The sequence below is a fragment of the Xenopus tropicalis genome, chromosome 1 (genome assembly GCF_000004195.4).
Source record: "Xenopus tropicalis strain Nigerian chromosome 1, UCB_Xtro_10.0, whole genome shotgun sequence".
Lineage (NCBI taxonomy): Eukaryota > Metazoa > Chordata > Amphibia > Anura > Pipidae > Xenopus > Xenopus tropicalis.
The window spans coordinates 31,763,858-31,778,542 of record NC_030677.2 but is presented as its reverse complement, the minus strand read 5'-3'; the positions used below and the strand labels follow the sequence as shown (position 1 = coordinate 31,778,542).

Here is a 14,685-nt window from a genome sequence, read left to right as displayed (position 1 = left end):
AACACACCAGTTGTACCAGTGCAGGGCAGCAGTACATTATATTCTACTCTTCTACTTTTATACACTTTCATTTTTTGGTGTTACTGTTCCTTTAAGTGTTAGGAGTTTCAGTACGAAGTTGGGATGAGGCCCCTGCCACAAAGCGCAATTCCATTTTCATGAGAAGGTTATGCTTTAAAGAAATAGGCAAAATGTAGTAAAATAAGTTTATTGGCAAATCTGTATGCAAATAAATAATGTAGAATATCATACATTGCACCCTGCAACATAGCGATACTATAACCATCTTGCCTACGTTAATTAGCCTCGCGGCCCCAAAGACATTGGATTGGGCAAACGAAGATTGTGTTTGTACACCTACAATTTGCAATCTTAATTAGTGTACTTAGCCGAGCAGGATGGGGCGGTATCAGTCCAGAGCTCGGAGTCACTGTTGCTTTGCAGGAAAGATCCATGTGTGTGTGGCAGTTGCCTGTCCATCAATGACCCTCTCATGTTAAATACTGGCAGAGTAGTTATCAGGGATTGTTCCTTTTTCTCTTTCTCTTCTTACTGGTTGCTGCAATGGGTTGCTTTTTCATACTTCCCTTAATATTCTTTTGCTTGAGATTTTCCATCCTTAAAAAAATAGATTGAATGCACAGTTGGATATAAATAATGTCTGTGATCTCATATGTATTTATCAGCTATATAGTAACCCTTGCAACTCACCTTTTGCCATGTGCAGAGACAGACTGGTGAGGGCAGCCCCTGCGTTTGTGATCCTTTCCTCCGCACAGAAAGCAGCCGCGCCCAGCAGTGCCACATGGGTGGTCGGGCAGAGCACAGTGGTTACAGGCACTGCAGTGAGTCCAAGCTAAGCACGAAACATTAGGAGGAGTTAAATGGGCTCCTGAACTGGTGCAACATGGGGGTTCTTTATGCCTTATTATGATTTTGGTAATTTAGTTACATCTCTCTCATTTATACAAATTAAATATGGTGGTTTATAGACAACAAAGGAACCGATCAGAGCTTAGGCATCATTGCTTATATTGATTATCTTTGTCACATACACTGCACTGCCTGCCTGGCAAGTTTTGACATGTGAAACATTCTGAAGGGAATTAGGCCGAAGCCAAAGTCCAGAATACTATTACTTACATGGCTTCACACACTTGTTGCATTGGGTACAGTGCTTCCATGGCCTGCCATCCTGTAGGGTGAGACAGTCACAATCAGCTACAGCTCATATTCCTTATCTTGAAAGGGACATAGTACAATAAAACTATATGCTATACTATGCTTATTGGTAGCACCACAGAGTAGACGGTACTTTTACAAGTGCACTAGACAAAGAATAACTGGTTCCAATACAGAGATAATAAACAGAGAAAGGAATATCCACAATATCATGGTTATAGGGACCTACAATGGAAGTCACTTTCTTATGATTGGTGTCTGCCAACTATTTCATGTTCAGAACATCCTCCCATTTGTTATTTTTAGGGCTTTATCCTACAATATCAGTCTGAATGTTGCATTTAAATGTACAATTGAAATCTGAACATGTATGGCCACCTTAACACAGAAGAAATGCAAACCCTGCCAAATGCTATGGAGAGGATTCGTATAGAATCTAGGGATGTGCAAATAATTAACCTGTTACCTTAGACGTGCAGCAATTGCAGATATTGCAGTGCTTGTTCCCTGAACACACAAATCTCTCGCACACGGAGCAGAACCTGAAGTGATACAAGCAGGGAATAATACAGACACAATAAATAACAAGCTACACAAAGAAATAGAAATTCTATTCTTACATAAAAGCACCAAAGAGGCACTATCACTTAAATGTGAACATATTTGGGTCCCATCTGCTGGGCAACTTAGAGATCTAGGGACACTAGCCGACTAACATATCCAAAACAAACTCCAATATTAGATTCTGTATTACGTGTCACCAGGCGCACAGGAGAAGCATTCATTCCAGCAGTACTGGGCTCACAAACCCCACGGCATGACCTGACACACTTCTTTATAAACTGCAATACAGCCATAGTGTTCCTCTCTGTGAGCTGTATTTGATGGCATTACCTGTTCATGTTCTGCATTGTTACCCACAGTCAATTCATTTAGAATGATCTGGTTTCCCTTGCATGTTGAACAATGTCTAGAATGCCCCTCTCTCCACATTGGCTCTGAGCTCTGATAACTCTGCCTTTGTCTAACGCTTCAATACTAACAGTATCTTACAGCACTGCACTATTCAACTTTTTACACATAGTAGGAGGAATATTACGATACCGCATGTTAAAGGGAGTTCTCTTCCTTAAGCCAGTGATCCCCAACCAGTGGCTCAACATGTTTCTCACCACATGGATGTTGCTCCCAGTGACCTCAAAGTAGGTGCCATTTTTACATTTCTGACATAAAGGCGAGTTATAGAATCACAGAGACACAGTTTTACTCCAAGGAGAGCCCCCTGCAGGCCAGGAATCCACATGGGGCAACCAAATAACCAATCACAGCCCTTATTTGGCATCACCAAAAAACTTTTTCATGCTTGTGTGGCTCACCAACACTTTACATCTGAGTGTGGCACACCTGTAAAAAGGTTGGGGATCCCTGCCTTAAGCCATGGTAGCAAATATACTGGCCAGTTAGACTATGATCAGATTATTGACATCTGACCTCAAGCATTGGGCGGGGTGCGTATTGTTTAACCACACTCATGGAAGCTCAGCTGTGTAGAAACTCCTGGTTTCAGTGTTCTTCCATTAACAGAAATGTTCCTTATATTTTGCAGCCACCTGTAGATTTCATTCTATGTAGGTTAATTACATTCACCCTTTCTTGCTTTGCAGTCAAGCCCCTTAATATGTGTATGTGTGCAACGTCAGAGTCATCTGATCACATGAAATGTAAGCAGGCTGCATTCCATACCTATATCCTTCAATTGCTGGGAGGACAATTTTGTCTGGGGGAAGATCCGTGAAAATGCGAACGGGCGACTGTTTCCTTCCAGTTTTCCCATGCTTGTATAGGGCATGGTTATCATAATCCACCTAAAAGTAGAAATGTGTTTTCAAATGCAACAATAAAATATAAACACCAGGTAAAGTCTACATTAAGCAACAGATTTGTAACCAGGAGACCAACAACTGGTATCCGAATAAGTGAGTACCTGATAATCCAGCATAGTGAAGTCTGGGAAACACTGAAGGATACGGGATTCAAAAAAGTATGGAAACATCCACAATATGGGTAAATTGCTCTCATTTTCTGAAATAAATAAGAATGTGTCATATGTAACTGTGCAAAGTTTGTTTCTACAAGTACTGAGGTGTTGGAAAAGCCAAAATAAAGCCTATTGCCATGTGGTTGCTGTATAAGCAGCACACTAACTAGCTATTGGCTCCACTTACCCACTACAGGAGCCATCCAAATATTGCAATGCCACTGTCCTGGCTGAAGGGTAGGACAGTAATCAAACACAAGACAAATTTAAACAGTATTAAGAATGTAGGTGTTATAGACTCAGCTATGCACAAAACTCCATTGTTCGTTTCTTTCATGTAGAGAGTTAATCCCCTTACAGCAAAGGGTTTGGGCTGGCAGCATCAGGGAGGTGTCTGATAAAATTGTGGTATAATTACATAAAAGTTGTCTATCACAAAAATATGAGGCCAAAGTCAGTAGGAATAACCCCTTATATTTGCCCCAAACCTACAGAGAGAGAGATGACTATGTCCAGCAAAGCATATACCCATATTATGCAATATTCAACAAAAAATAGCTTCCATTCCCTTTAAACAGAAGGTACAATGTATGAACAGACTGCCAATATTGCTATGATTTCTTACAAGTGACCAAAACCTCCAGATCATACATGGCTCCTCCCACTACTGGCTACAGCAAAGGAGAAAAGAAGCAAATTGCACATCCACACACAGGGGTCTGTCTCTGCCTCGGCTTGTGAACACAGAGCAGACCATGACGTGAAGGGCAGAGCTTCACTGACCAGACTCTTGGTGGTGGCTTTTCCCTATGGCACCAGTTACATTACAGAGGAATTGCACATGTAATATAAAATTACCTGGATTAGTTGTTTTCCACATCTCCCTTAATCTTTTGAAGCTAAAAGCCAAAGGTTCCACTAGTCCACCGAATGGAGGGTCAGTCACTAAGAGGGCACCTTTACCATCTTCTTCCTGAAGGAACTTCTGACAAACCATCTTTGCTGCCTGGAACATTAGATTTGGAGCACAGAGCCTTACTAGCAGTCACTCTGACTCTGCTCTGCTAGTAATGGCAGAACTAAAGTTATTTCGTGTTTTGTCCCAACAGGGACAGTAAAGCATTAAAGAATAAGTAAACCTTTTTTTTTTCTATGAGTAAAATTTCTCTAAACAGCCTCCCGAATTACCTACCTTTGTCCCAGCATTCTGTCTGACCTGTTTCCTCAGTCAGAAGGTATTCTTTTTCTTTGCTTCCTTGTGCAGAGTGAAGCCCCGCCTCCACTACCTGTTCAGTTCTCTCTTCGATTGGACAAGGTTGTCAGAGTGAAGAGCCTTCTGCACATGCCTGGAGGCAGCAGGAGACAGTAGCCAGGTTTTTTTTTTTTTGATGAGAGACCTGAACAGGAAGTGGGGGCGGGGCTTCACTCTGCACAAGGAAGCAAAGAAAAAGAATACCTTCTGACTGAGGAACCAGGTCAGAGAAAATGCTGGGACAAAGGTAGGTAATTCTCGAGGCTGTTTAGAGTAATTTTATTCATAGAAAAAAAAAAAAGGTTTACTTATTCTTTAAATGTATTTACCACTGGAAACCAGCAAGTTCAGAATAAGTATCTTTTTCACTTGAATGTTTAATAAAATAAATGAAATATTCTTACCTCACCACCAAAGAAATGATGGTTGAACATATTGTAATGGCAGAACTCCTCCTCCCAGTAAAACTGAGAATACCTACAAAATATGAGCACATTCAGAAGTATGACACTGTGGCACTGAAGGTAAAGCTGCACAGACACACTAAAGACCAACAAGTTGCAACAGGCAACTGTACACCGCCACTCAGAAATAACTTGAGCCGGTCTGAGCAGAGTGCACACTAGCAGAATGCAGAGAATTAAAGGAGTAAAAATTGTATTTATTTGCAGCATTTTCCCCCAGAATTCCAGCATTATTGTGGGAACTACAGCTGCGTGTTGGTATAGCCCACTGTGGGAAGCCCTGGCGTTAGCAGTAGCTCAAGGCCGGTGTTAATCCCAAGCAAGCTGAACTGCTGCACTGGCATCCGCCACAAGGTGCAAGGAACATTTTAGGTGCAAGCACCTTTATCAACAGCATCAAATTGTACTGTATTTTGCTTCTATTTTAATGCTGAATGTTAAACCTCATGTTAAATGGACTGTCCCAGAACTCCAAGCATTCCTATAGATATGAATTTTGTGCTATAACCTGTTCTGTACTACTGTTTCAGCATTCTAAGCCATAAACAAGAGGCCGATACTGTACAATGCTCACTTCTAACAAGCGCAATCATTTTGCTACGTACCTAAAGTCAATGTCGAGCAAAAGGCTCTTTATTGGTGGTGTGGCCCCCTCGCATGCTCGCAGTTTGATGAGCTCATGTAGCCTGAAATGTAAGGAAATACATTAAGTATAAATATAATCAGGGGGAATTCCGATACACTGACTGGTTTCTAGAGAGGAGTTCTGCAATAAGGCCAATGGCACACAGGATGTTTTGTCTCTGAGCTATACAGACACCATAGCAATGGTCTCAAAAGGTACTGAGTGGAGTGCTGTTAAATAGAAAGATAAAGTTTACTTATATGTCTCGCTATTTATTCCCTGCTCTCATGGTGCTACAATTCCCAACATACCCCAACAGGCACGTTCTGATCCCAAGTCCTACTTGATATCAAGGGTTAATATGAGACTGGCATGTACCTGGGAGTGCCAACACACAGCACCCGTCTGAATCCTAAAGCAATAATAGTATCCATGAGGAATGTACAGCTTCTCTCAGCAAACAGGTATTGGGCATTGGCCTTCTTGTTCTCCAAGGGATGTAACAACTGGCTGGGTCTCTTGAGCTGAGACAGAGAGATGTCACCAAGCACACGATGCCCTGAATGGCTCTCCCAATTTGTCGGCAGGAGAAGTTGTTGGCAGTCACTACAAAACTTTCTTTTTGCCAGTGGTAACTCAGTGAATTCCTGAAACCTATAAAAAAACAAGTGAATGCTATGCCTGCGAGCTCACTGCCATTCAAGAATTATGTTATGCTGGCATCATTTTGGCAAATGCATGTCCTCACTTAGTATCTTAAATTTCACTCTAACTTTCATTTATTCAGCAAATGCTTCCACTTTAGTCACCCCCTAATGGCAATGGTAGATCCCTACTCAAGGGTAAAGGTGGGCCAGATAAGGATTGCAATGCACCCCCAGCCTCCTTCCTAGATGCAGCCTGCACCTGTACTTGCCATCAGCAGGCCGACATACCTGTCTGTGCAGAGACACAGCATAGCGCAGGGGAGTGCATTAGCCTTAGTGCCTAAGGAGCACTGATATTTGGCTTGCTAACAGCCTAAAGCACTAATTAAGCTGCTGTGGCCCCAAAAATAATAGCAGCATTCCCAGTATGTGTGGTCTCATCATAAGGTCATTACCATAACTACAACTCACATTACTATTAACCAGATGGATAGGATTCAAACACTAGAACCCCATGGTACCCACACTAAAATAAACTTCACTGGTGTCAGAGTAAATGATTTAGCAGTTTTACCTTCCAACGTACTGAGCATGCGTCATAGGGGGTTGGTGGCTTTTGTTGTATTCTTCTCTAGCCGCAAGTCTAGCCTGTGAAACCTGAAAATCAACATTTCTCCTGTTGTTAGTGGAAGTGATCAATTATATTGTACAAGCTACAGTGCAGCAGAATATTTAACATACATCCGTAGAGAATGAACTATTTATAAGTTTGCAGTTTATTATTGAGCAAGTGCATCTCCGATTCCTCTGCTGGGCGGCATTTCCACTATATGAATTGTTACCAAACCCATAGTCCTAACTGTGCAGCTTTCTGGAAAACACCATGCTGATTCATTTTGTGAAGTTTTATACGGTGGGACACGCACATTTATTTCAACCAACAGGGACAGATATGATACCTTTACACATTTCTTTACAGAATGTAGTTCTGGGTCAGGAGAATACTTTGTATATCATTTACCACTGGCAATATTCTGTTTCTGTGGAATTATTGCAGCCAGGCAGCTCCTAGATTTTCATCTGTAGTTAATGAACTGGCAATGAATTCTTCTGTGCTCAAGCTACTGATACAGCCTTATTAATGTCTGGCTGAAAAGCACATTGTGCTTGTGAATTACACCTTCTGTAATGTTCACTTGCCCAGCAGGCAGGAATTATCAGCCACACACAGTGACATTGTAATTCAGGTGAGAAAAAGGTTAGTAGAGACATAGGCATGGCAGTTAGTCATGACACTGGTACCTTATCATCTTCCCACTGAAAGAAGTGACAGTCCTTCCTGTCTCGGCAGGCTGAACACGCATAAAATCTTCGTCCCTGTTCCTTGCCTTGAGAGACCTTCACAAACAGCAGGGTGGGACCTAGGGAGACAGCCGAGAATCAAGCATTTAGGCACAGGGTCCTGTCTGAGCTTTATGTATATGGATCATTAGGGTTCTACACAAGTGCAAAATTAGCCCCAGCCAGGTGCACAGACACGTGAGAGAGATACTCATTAATCTATGCCAGGGATTCCTCACTCACTCCTCAATACTTATGTTCATTGTGGGCAATCCAGGCTTATTACAATAGTAAATTTAATCATGTCAGTCGCTTTCTTAAAGGACCATTTGACAAAAGGGATAACTCTTATGACCCATGGACACTGTCAGAAAACAAGAGTGCACCTGTCGATACTGAAAATACACTGGGCTATGAAGCCCCTAATGTATGTTGCAACAAATAAAATTATTACATCTGAGGCATTTCAAGTGCACAGAGGCTCTAAACATCCCCCCACGGGTCTCTGGCGCCTTACAGCATTTTCCAGAATCCACAGATTACCAGTCTAAAACAAGGTGTTCTTTATTTTGTTTGTGACCCTTTATTTACATGTATATTTCCCCTTTTGTATGCTTGACTACCAGGGTTGGAGTTCCATGGGGCTCCAGTCATAGCAGGACGGATGGGGCTTTAATCTGAGGGAGGAAATAATGGAGCCCAGGGATGTCAGAAGCTATGGTTAAACAAACACATCAGGCATTCCCCTGAAAGCATTTGGCTGCCAGTTGGATGTTGAAAGTTGTAGTACACTACTAAACATGCTACACATTTAGCAAACATATTTAACAATCGTGTTACCAAAGGGCATAGTGTAAGACAGCTGTGTGTTTGTTACTAACTGCTAGTACAATCAATGGCAGGCACAGCACTGAACTTCTCTGGTATGTTAAGAAAGAGCAGGAGAGTGAGGGGGCGGCCATGACGCATCTAATTTGAGGGGTTCCCGCTACAGGCAGCGGCTCTCACCATGAGGGCACTGGGGAGCTGCGTCGATTACTTCGCGGCTGAGTAAAACCTGGATCCCATCACAGGAGTCGCTTCCCTCTGCTCCCTCCATGAGAGCGCTAAGCCAGTCTCATCCTCTACACGTCCTGCATAGGTGCGCTTATACAAAAAATCAATCCTTGTTCCAGGGCACTCTGCAAGTAAAATATAGAGACCACAATGGTTCAAAACTAATAATAAATAATAAATCCTACATACAAAGTGTATGTTCTACATGTGCATGTCACAGTTAGTTTGCAGCAATGTGCCTACCCCCTCCACCCTCCAGCACCTAAACAGTTAAATGCTGCTAGTGAAGAGTGTACCGACAGGAGAGCACAATAACACTTCAATTCTACTTATAGTGTGTCCAAACTTGCATGCACATCATCCTTCTCCACTGTTTAGTTCTGTCTGCAGTAACTTTCACCTCCATGCAGCAGCTCAGTTCTTCTTCCTGTCCTGGGGATTCCTAGTACCATGTGATCACCTACAGCCAATCACATTGTTCCTTCTCCTACACCCAATCACACTGTTCCCTCTCCTACAGCCAATCACGCTGTTCCTTCTCCTCACAACAGAGCAGGGAGGTGGGAGGGGGGAGTTGGATCGTGTTTTTAGCAAGCAAATCAGGACTGATTCAATTTATATGTTTAAAACCAAATGTTTATTAACTACATTAAATGGCCATTTTATGTGGTTAATAAACATTTGGTTTTAAGCATATAGATTGAATCAGTCCTGCTTTGCTTGCTAAAAACGCGATCCAGCTCTGTTGTGACTAGCTTGGTAGGAGAAGGAACAGTGTGATTGGCTGTAGATGATCAGGTGGTACTAGGATTGATTTTTTTTCTTTGAAGGATTTGTACTGAGTTTAAGTGGAGGAGTGGATCCTAGTTTTGCTGGACTATTTTATCATTATAGTGCGGTGTTATATTAATCTGCACATATATATATACAGTATTTGTGGTATTTATACCTTCATCCTCTACATGTGACCACATTGAATACATGAGCCACCATATTTATTAAGGGCAAAGAGCTTTCTGCAGTAATCACGTTGTTATTGTGGTACTCAGTAACAAAGTCCTACAGTTCAGCGCAGCATTGCATCTTGTGCAGATCATTGGATTTAAATTTTTTTTTTTTTTTTTTAGATATTTGCCTGGATGATGTTTGGATGTGACGCAATAAAAGCGCGCTATATTTTGACTATAACAGCCAGGGTTCTGAGTAAACTATGGCAAGAAACGCACAGAAAGGCTTTTTTGTAGATAATGTATAGGAAATGCTGTCAGTTACCTGGAAACTGCTAGTTTTCACTTGTGGTGCCAATGGCCAGTAAGTGTTATACAGGGCTATAGTGGGATTGACAATAAGTAGTGATGGCAATTGCCTATAGCTGGGGAGATCATTTGTTCTGAGAGTTTAAGACCTCTCCATTTCAGTTCAGCTAGCAACTGAACACTCATGCCTGGCACAGCAGTCTGATGGTCTATTTTGGCTCCAGAATGACAGACTTCCTTATCAGTACATGACTGGATATGATATTGATACAGTTAGAACTAAAGCTAAATGTCTCTATTGTTTTTTTTTTTGACCAGATTACTGAGGGGAGGCCTGGGTGCTTTCTCAGCCAGGGACCCCATAAAGGGCAGCATAGGGCAGGCAGAGTATGACATGCACAGGTAGTATAGGGCAGCCAGAGTATGGCACACACAGGCAGTATAGGGCAGCCAAAGTATGGCACACACAGGCAGTATAGGGCAGCCAAAGTATGGCACACACAAGTAGTATAGGGAGTAGTATAGGGCGTAGTATAGGGCAGACAAGCTATGGCACACACAGGCAGTATAGGGCAGGCAGAGTATGGCACACACAGGCAGCATAGGGCAGGCAGAGTATGACACACACAGGCAGTATAGGGCAGGCTGAGTATGACACACACAGACAGTATAGGGCAGGCAGAGTATGGCACACACAGGCAGCATAGGGCAGGCAGAGTATGACACACACAGGCAGCATAGGCCAGGCAGAGTATGGCACACACAGGCAGGGTAGGGCAGGCAGAGTATAGCACACACAGGCAGCATAGAGCATGCATTATATGGCACACACAGGCAGGGTAGGGCAGGCAGAGTATGGCTCACACAAGCAGTATAGGGCAGCCAGAGTATGGCAGTGAGTTCTCCCTGGTCGTGAGTTTTTTCACCTGAGCGCCAGGGGAGGGAGTTGCACCTGTACCAGAGGATTTGAGCGGTGAGCAGTTTTTGTGTGGGGGAGCCTGTATTGCTTTTTTTCAGATGGGCAGCTGTATTTTTAAACTAATTTCCATGTTTGAACTACCCCTTTAACTATGTGCTGTGGATATATAATTTTTTCGTAGGGAAACCTACCATAACTATGCAAGTACCCGTTCAGGCACCACTCCAAGACAAACAGGTTGTACTGCAGTATGTACAGTGATGCAATGCTGGCGCTGCTCCTACAGTCTGAGGTATGACCAGGTGAATAATGTGGCCACCTACAGTCTGAGGTCTTACAGATGTGAACACTGCAGGGCCTCACAGCCTGAATCTGAGGTGTGAACAATGGAGGGGCTTACAGGTTTATAAAGGTAAGCAGTCACAGCAGCCAGACAGATGGAGGGCTATGGGCCGCCAGTTGGACAGCTCTGAGGTAGATTAATGAACACAGACACAGTCATGCTAAAATGGATGTAAATGTTGCTCCTGGTACTTCCATATAGTTGTGCCAAGTGCCATTGTGTCTATCCTGCCTATTTTACTTAAGCATGTGCAAGTTGTCAGAGCAACTGCAACCCCCCGAGTGTGGTAACAATTCCAGGGTTGAATCAATAGAAGCAAAATTGCTCAGCAGTATAGCACACTAACATAATTTTAAGGCAGAGTACTAGAAGCACTGCAATTCCACCTGAAAATGTTAGCTACAATTTGTATTTGCCCGTGGCCCTACCTCCTGGTGAGAAAGCTTTAGTTGTATTTAATGTACAGTGATGGGCTTTTGGGCTCAATTAACCTGATTCTTAGGTAAGCTACTGATGTCTCAGAGCAACAGCACCAGCTAACAGTGCATAATGAATTATACAGTATGACCTCTCTACAGGAGTCGTTCAAGCAGCTAATTGTCAGCTCCGCTCACATGAAATGAAGTATTCTGCTTGCATCAAGTGCGAGAACAAAGTGTGAACAGAACACTATTTATGCAAGTAACGCTCAGGGTGTGAATCTAAATCCATCTTAACTCCTCCTGATGGTGCGAATCATAAATGAAGATGATACAGTTGCATTTTCCACAGAATATTAACCCCTTACGAATGATTATATATATATATATATATATATATATATATATTATATATATATATATATATATATATATATATATAGTTAGGTTGCACATCATTTACAAACAGTATGCCTGGTTCAGCAGTTGTTCAGTCTACTCCGAGACCTGTCTCAACTTTCCTTTACAGAAGAACAGGAACAGCACCTCTTGTCTTTGTAGATTAAAATGCCTTTATTGCAACATTTTTTTGGGGCAAACAACAATAGCAGCAACGTTTCAGGTCACAAGACCTTTTATCAAGCTAATTGGCAATTACACACAGCACCTTTTTATCCCCTGTGCACCCTCTAGTGGAGATGTTCCTATATTACAACAATGTATAAAACAGCAGTGGAGCTAAGTAGACACTCATGTGTTACAATTAAGTGATCAATGTGTATCTTTAAGTGTTAGTTGAACTGCAACACAATACCCTTATAAATTTTAAAAAAACATGAAAATGAAATTAAAAACAAAGGCCAGGACAAGAGGAGAATAAGGGAGAAAGAGAAAATATTTTTTTATCTAAAGATTGGTCTTAAGTCATATTCTTTATTCAGCCCTAAAGGACTTAATGTTTCCAGTTTACGTATCCAGTAAGCCTCTCTATATAGTAATTCTTTTAATCTATTTCCTCCTCTCCTCTTTGGCTCAACTATTTCAACAACTTGAAATTTAAGCGGATTCACTCTGTGTCCGCATTCAATAAAATGGCCTGCAACAGCCTGATCTATTTTTCCTGTGTTAATTGCTGACTTATGTTCTCTTATCCGTTCGCGAACTGTTCTCGTCGTTTGCCCAACATATGCCAGCCCACATGGGCATTTGATGACATATACTGCATAGGTTGAGCAACACGAGAATCTCCCACGTAACCTGATTGCATTACCTTTTCTAGGGTGATATATCCCCTCTCCTACTTGTACATTTGAGCAGCAATTGCAATTGTAACATGGAAAAGTGCCTTGTTTCCTCCTCATATCATCTCTTTGTACACTGTTAGTTCCCAAATCTGATCTTACTAAATAGTTACCCACACTCCTCCCTTTCTTGTAAGCAATGACTGGGGGCCTCTCGAACTCTTTTATATATGGCAAATTATCTCTAACCAGTGACCAGTGTATCCTTAGAATTTGAGCAACATGTTTACTCAAGGTGTTATATTGAGTCACAAAGGTCACATGTTTTTCTGCCTTCTTTGGCTGCATCTCTAGCATCTCATCTCTATTTTGAGTCTGAACCTCTTCTAGCTGTCTCTGTAACAGATCACTTGGATACCCCCTATCTTTGAACTTGTTACACATTTCTTTCAATCTTTCATCCACCCTTTCCTCAGAGGAAACTATCCTTTTAACTCTACTTAATTGAGACTTCGGTAACGCTCTTTTTAACGGAGGGGGATGAAAAGAATTGAAATGTAGTGACAAGTTCCGGTCTGTGGGTTTAACATAGAGATCAGTAAGTAACCTGTCATTGCCTTTATAAACTTTTGTATCGAGAAAAGGAATTTCAATGGAGCTAACATTCAAGGAAAATTTAATGAAAGGAAGTGCACTATTTAATTTATATTTAAATTATATTCAATTTTCCTTTACTCAAGGAACCTTGAGATTAAAATGTTTAAAAAAAACAAAAAAACACAAATAACATTGGCTGGCAAAATTCAGCCAATCCAATCAATAAAATGCAAATGAAGCAGAAGGAAGGCATGCACAGAACCAGTGTCAACTTCCTGATTGGCCAAAATGCAAGTTGGTGTCTGCGATACCTTCCAAAGAGAGAGAGCAGAGGAGAGAGTTTTAGCAGCACTAATCCTGGTCTGTAGCTTCAAAATGAAAAACATTTTAAATAAAAATGAATTACAATGGAGGATACCAGTTAGTAGACTTCCCAAAACAACCTAAAGAATGGCAACAACTGTTGGAAACGGTGAATTATTTCTCTCCTGAAGCCTATACCCCTTACCAGAAGTGTTTTTCAACATTGCCAAAAAACATGCAATTATTATGAAGAGCATTCCACTTGGAAGAAAGGAGCCAGAAAAACACACACAAGTTGAAGGCATGAGTAGTGCACAATGTATTTGATTTATTTCAGTACATTACAAGTACAAATGTATTTACAGCTTCAGCATCTTTTCCATTAATAATGGCGTCAAAGGACAGTACAATATAACATGATGTACATATCTCTCACTGAGGCAAAGCTTTAAAAGAAATGTATAGGTTTCATAGTTTAATGGTTTTTATGTATTTGTGCACAGAAAAGCTTATGCTTTCAGAAGACTTTCTTGTTTAAGTACTATAGTCTATGGCCTAATTCAAAAGCCAGTGAAAGCTTTTCACATAAATCCTAGAGTGAATGTATACATTACCAATTGGCTCTAGCCCTACCCCATATCAGAGTGTCCACACCACTGATACAGTCCTTGCCTGATAGATTTCTAGATTTTTTTGGCAGATATGGGTCAGACAAGCCCTCCCGACAACCCCATATACAGGACCATAAGCTGCAGAGGGAGGGGGCAGAGTCAGCAGCCTGTGGGCCAGGCTAATTTGGCGATAACAGGCAGTTAAGGGCTAGACAAAACTTTCAAACAGAAAACTTCTAAGCAATTGTCGCTTTGGAAGTAGGGATGCTCCAAATCCACTATTTCGATTCAACCAAATCCTGAAGCTTTCATGAAGGATTTGGCCGAATCCAGAACCAAATCCAATCCCCAATTTGCAGGCCGTAGAAAGAAATGACAAATTTGATCTTAT

General features: G+C 41.6%; 1 protein-coding gene across 3 annotated transcripts; it reads right to left on the bottom strand.

Annotated features, from left to right (window-relative positions):
- Positions 1-192: 192 nt before the first annotated feature.
- zcchc4 (zinc finger CCHC-type containing 4) lies at positions 193-9,060 on the bottom strand. Of its 3 annotated transcripts, none has more exons than NM_001008133.1 (14): positions 9,006-9,060; positions 8,558-8,730; positions 7,511-7,629; positions 6,783-6,865; positions 5,940-6,215; positions 5,542-5,622; positions 4,877-4,949; positions 4,079-4,226; positions 3,167-3,264; positions 2,926-3,047; positions 1,649-1,724; positions 1,144-1,195; positions 712-856; positions 193-618 (listed from the first exon to the last, which is right to left on the bottom strand). In NM_001008133.1, the coding sequence occupies exons 2-14, from the start codon at positions 8,646-8,648 to the stop codon at positions 519-521; spliced, it is 1,464 nt and encodes a 487-aa protein (NP_001008134.1). In that variant the 5' UTR covers positions 8,649-8,730; positions 9,006-9,060; the 3' UTR covers positions 193-518. The 3 variants fall into 3 exon arrangements, with proteins under 3 accessions (NP_001008134.1, XP_012810057.2, XP_017945078.2); XM_012954603.3 differs by lacking the exon at positions 9,006-9,060 and adding an exon at positions 8,935-8,957; XM_018089589.2 differs by lacking the exon at positions 9,006-9,060 and adding an exon at positions 8,902-8,924.
- Positions 9,061-14,685: the final 5,625 nt, after the last annotated feature.

Bases quoted from the DNA above. Each gene is read 5' to 3' on its own strand.
- zcchc4 (NM_001008133.1), bottom strand. From the start codon at position 8,648: ATGGAGGGAGCAGAGGGAAGCGACTCCTGTGATGGGATCCAGGTTTTA. The intron at 5,623-5,939 runs GTACATGCCAGT...CTTACATTTCAG, and splicing joins CTGTGTGTTGGCACTCCCAG to GCTACATGAGCTCATCAAAC. The intron at 857-1,143 runs GTAAGTAATAGT...TTTCGTGCTTAG, and splicing joins CAACAAGTGTGTGAAGCCAT to CTTGGACTCACTGCAGTGCC.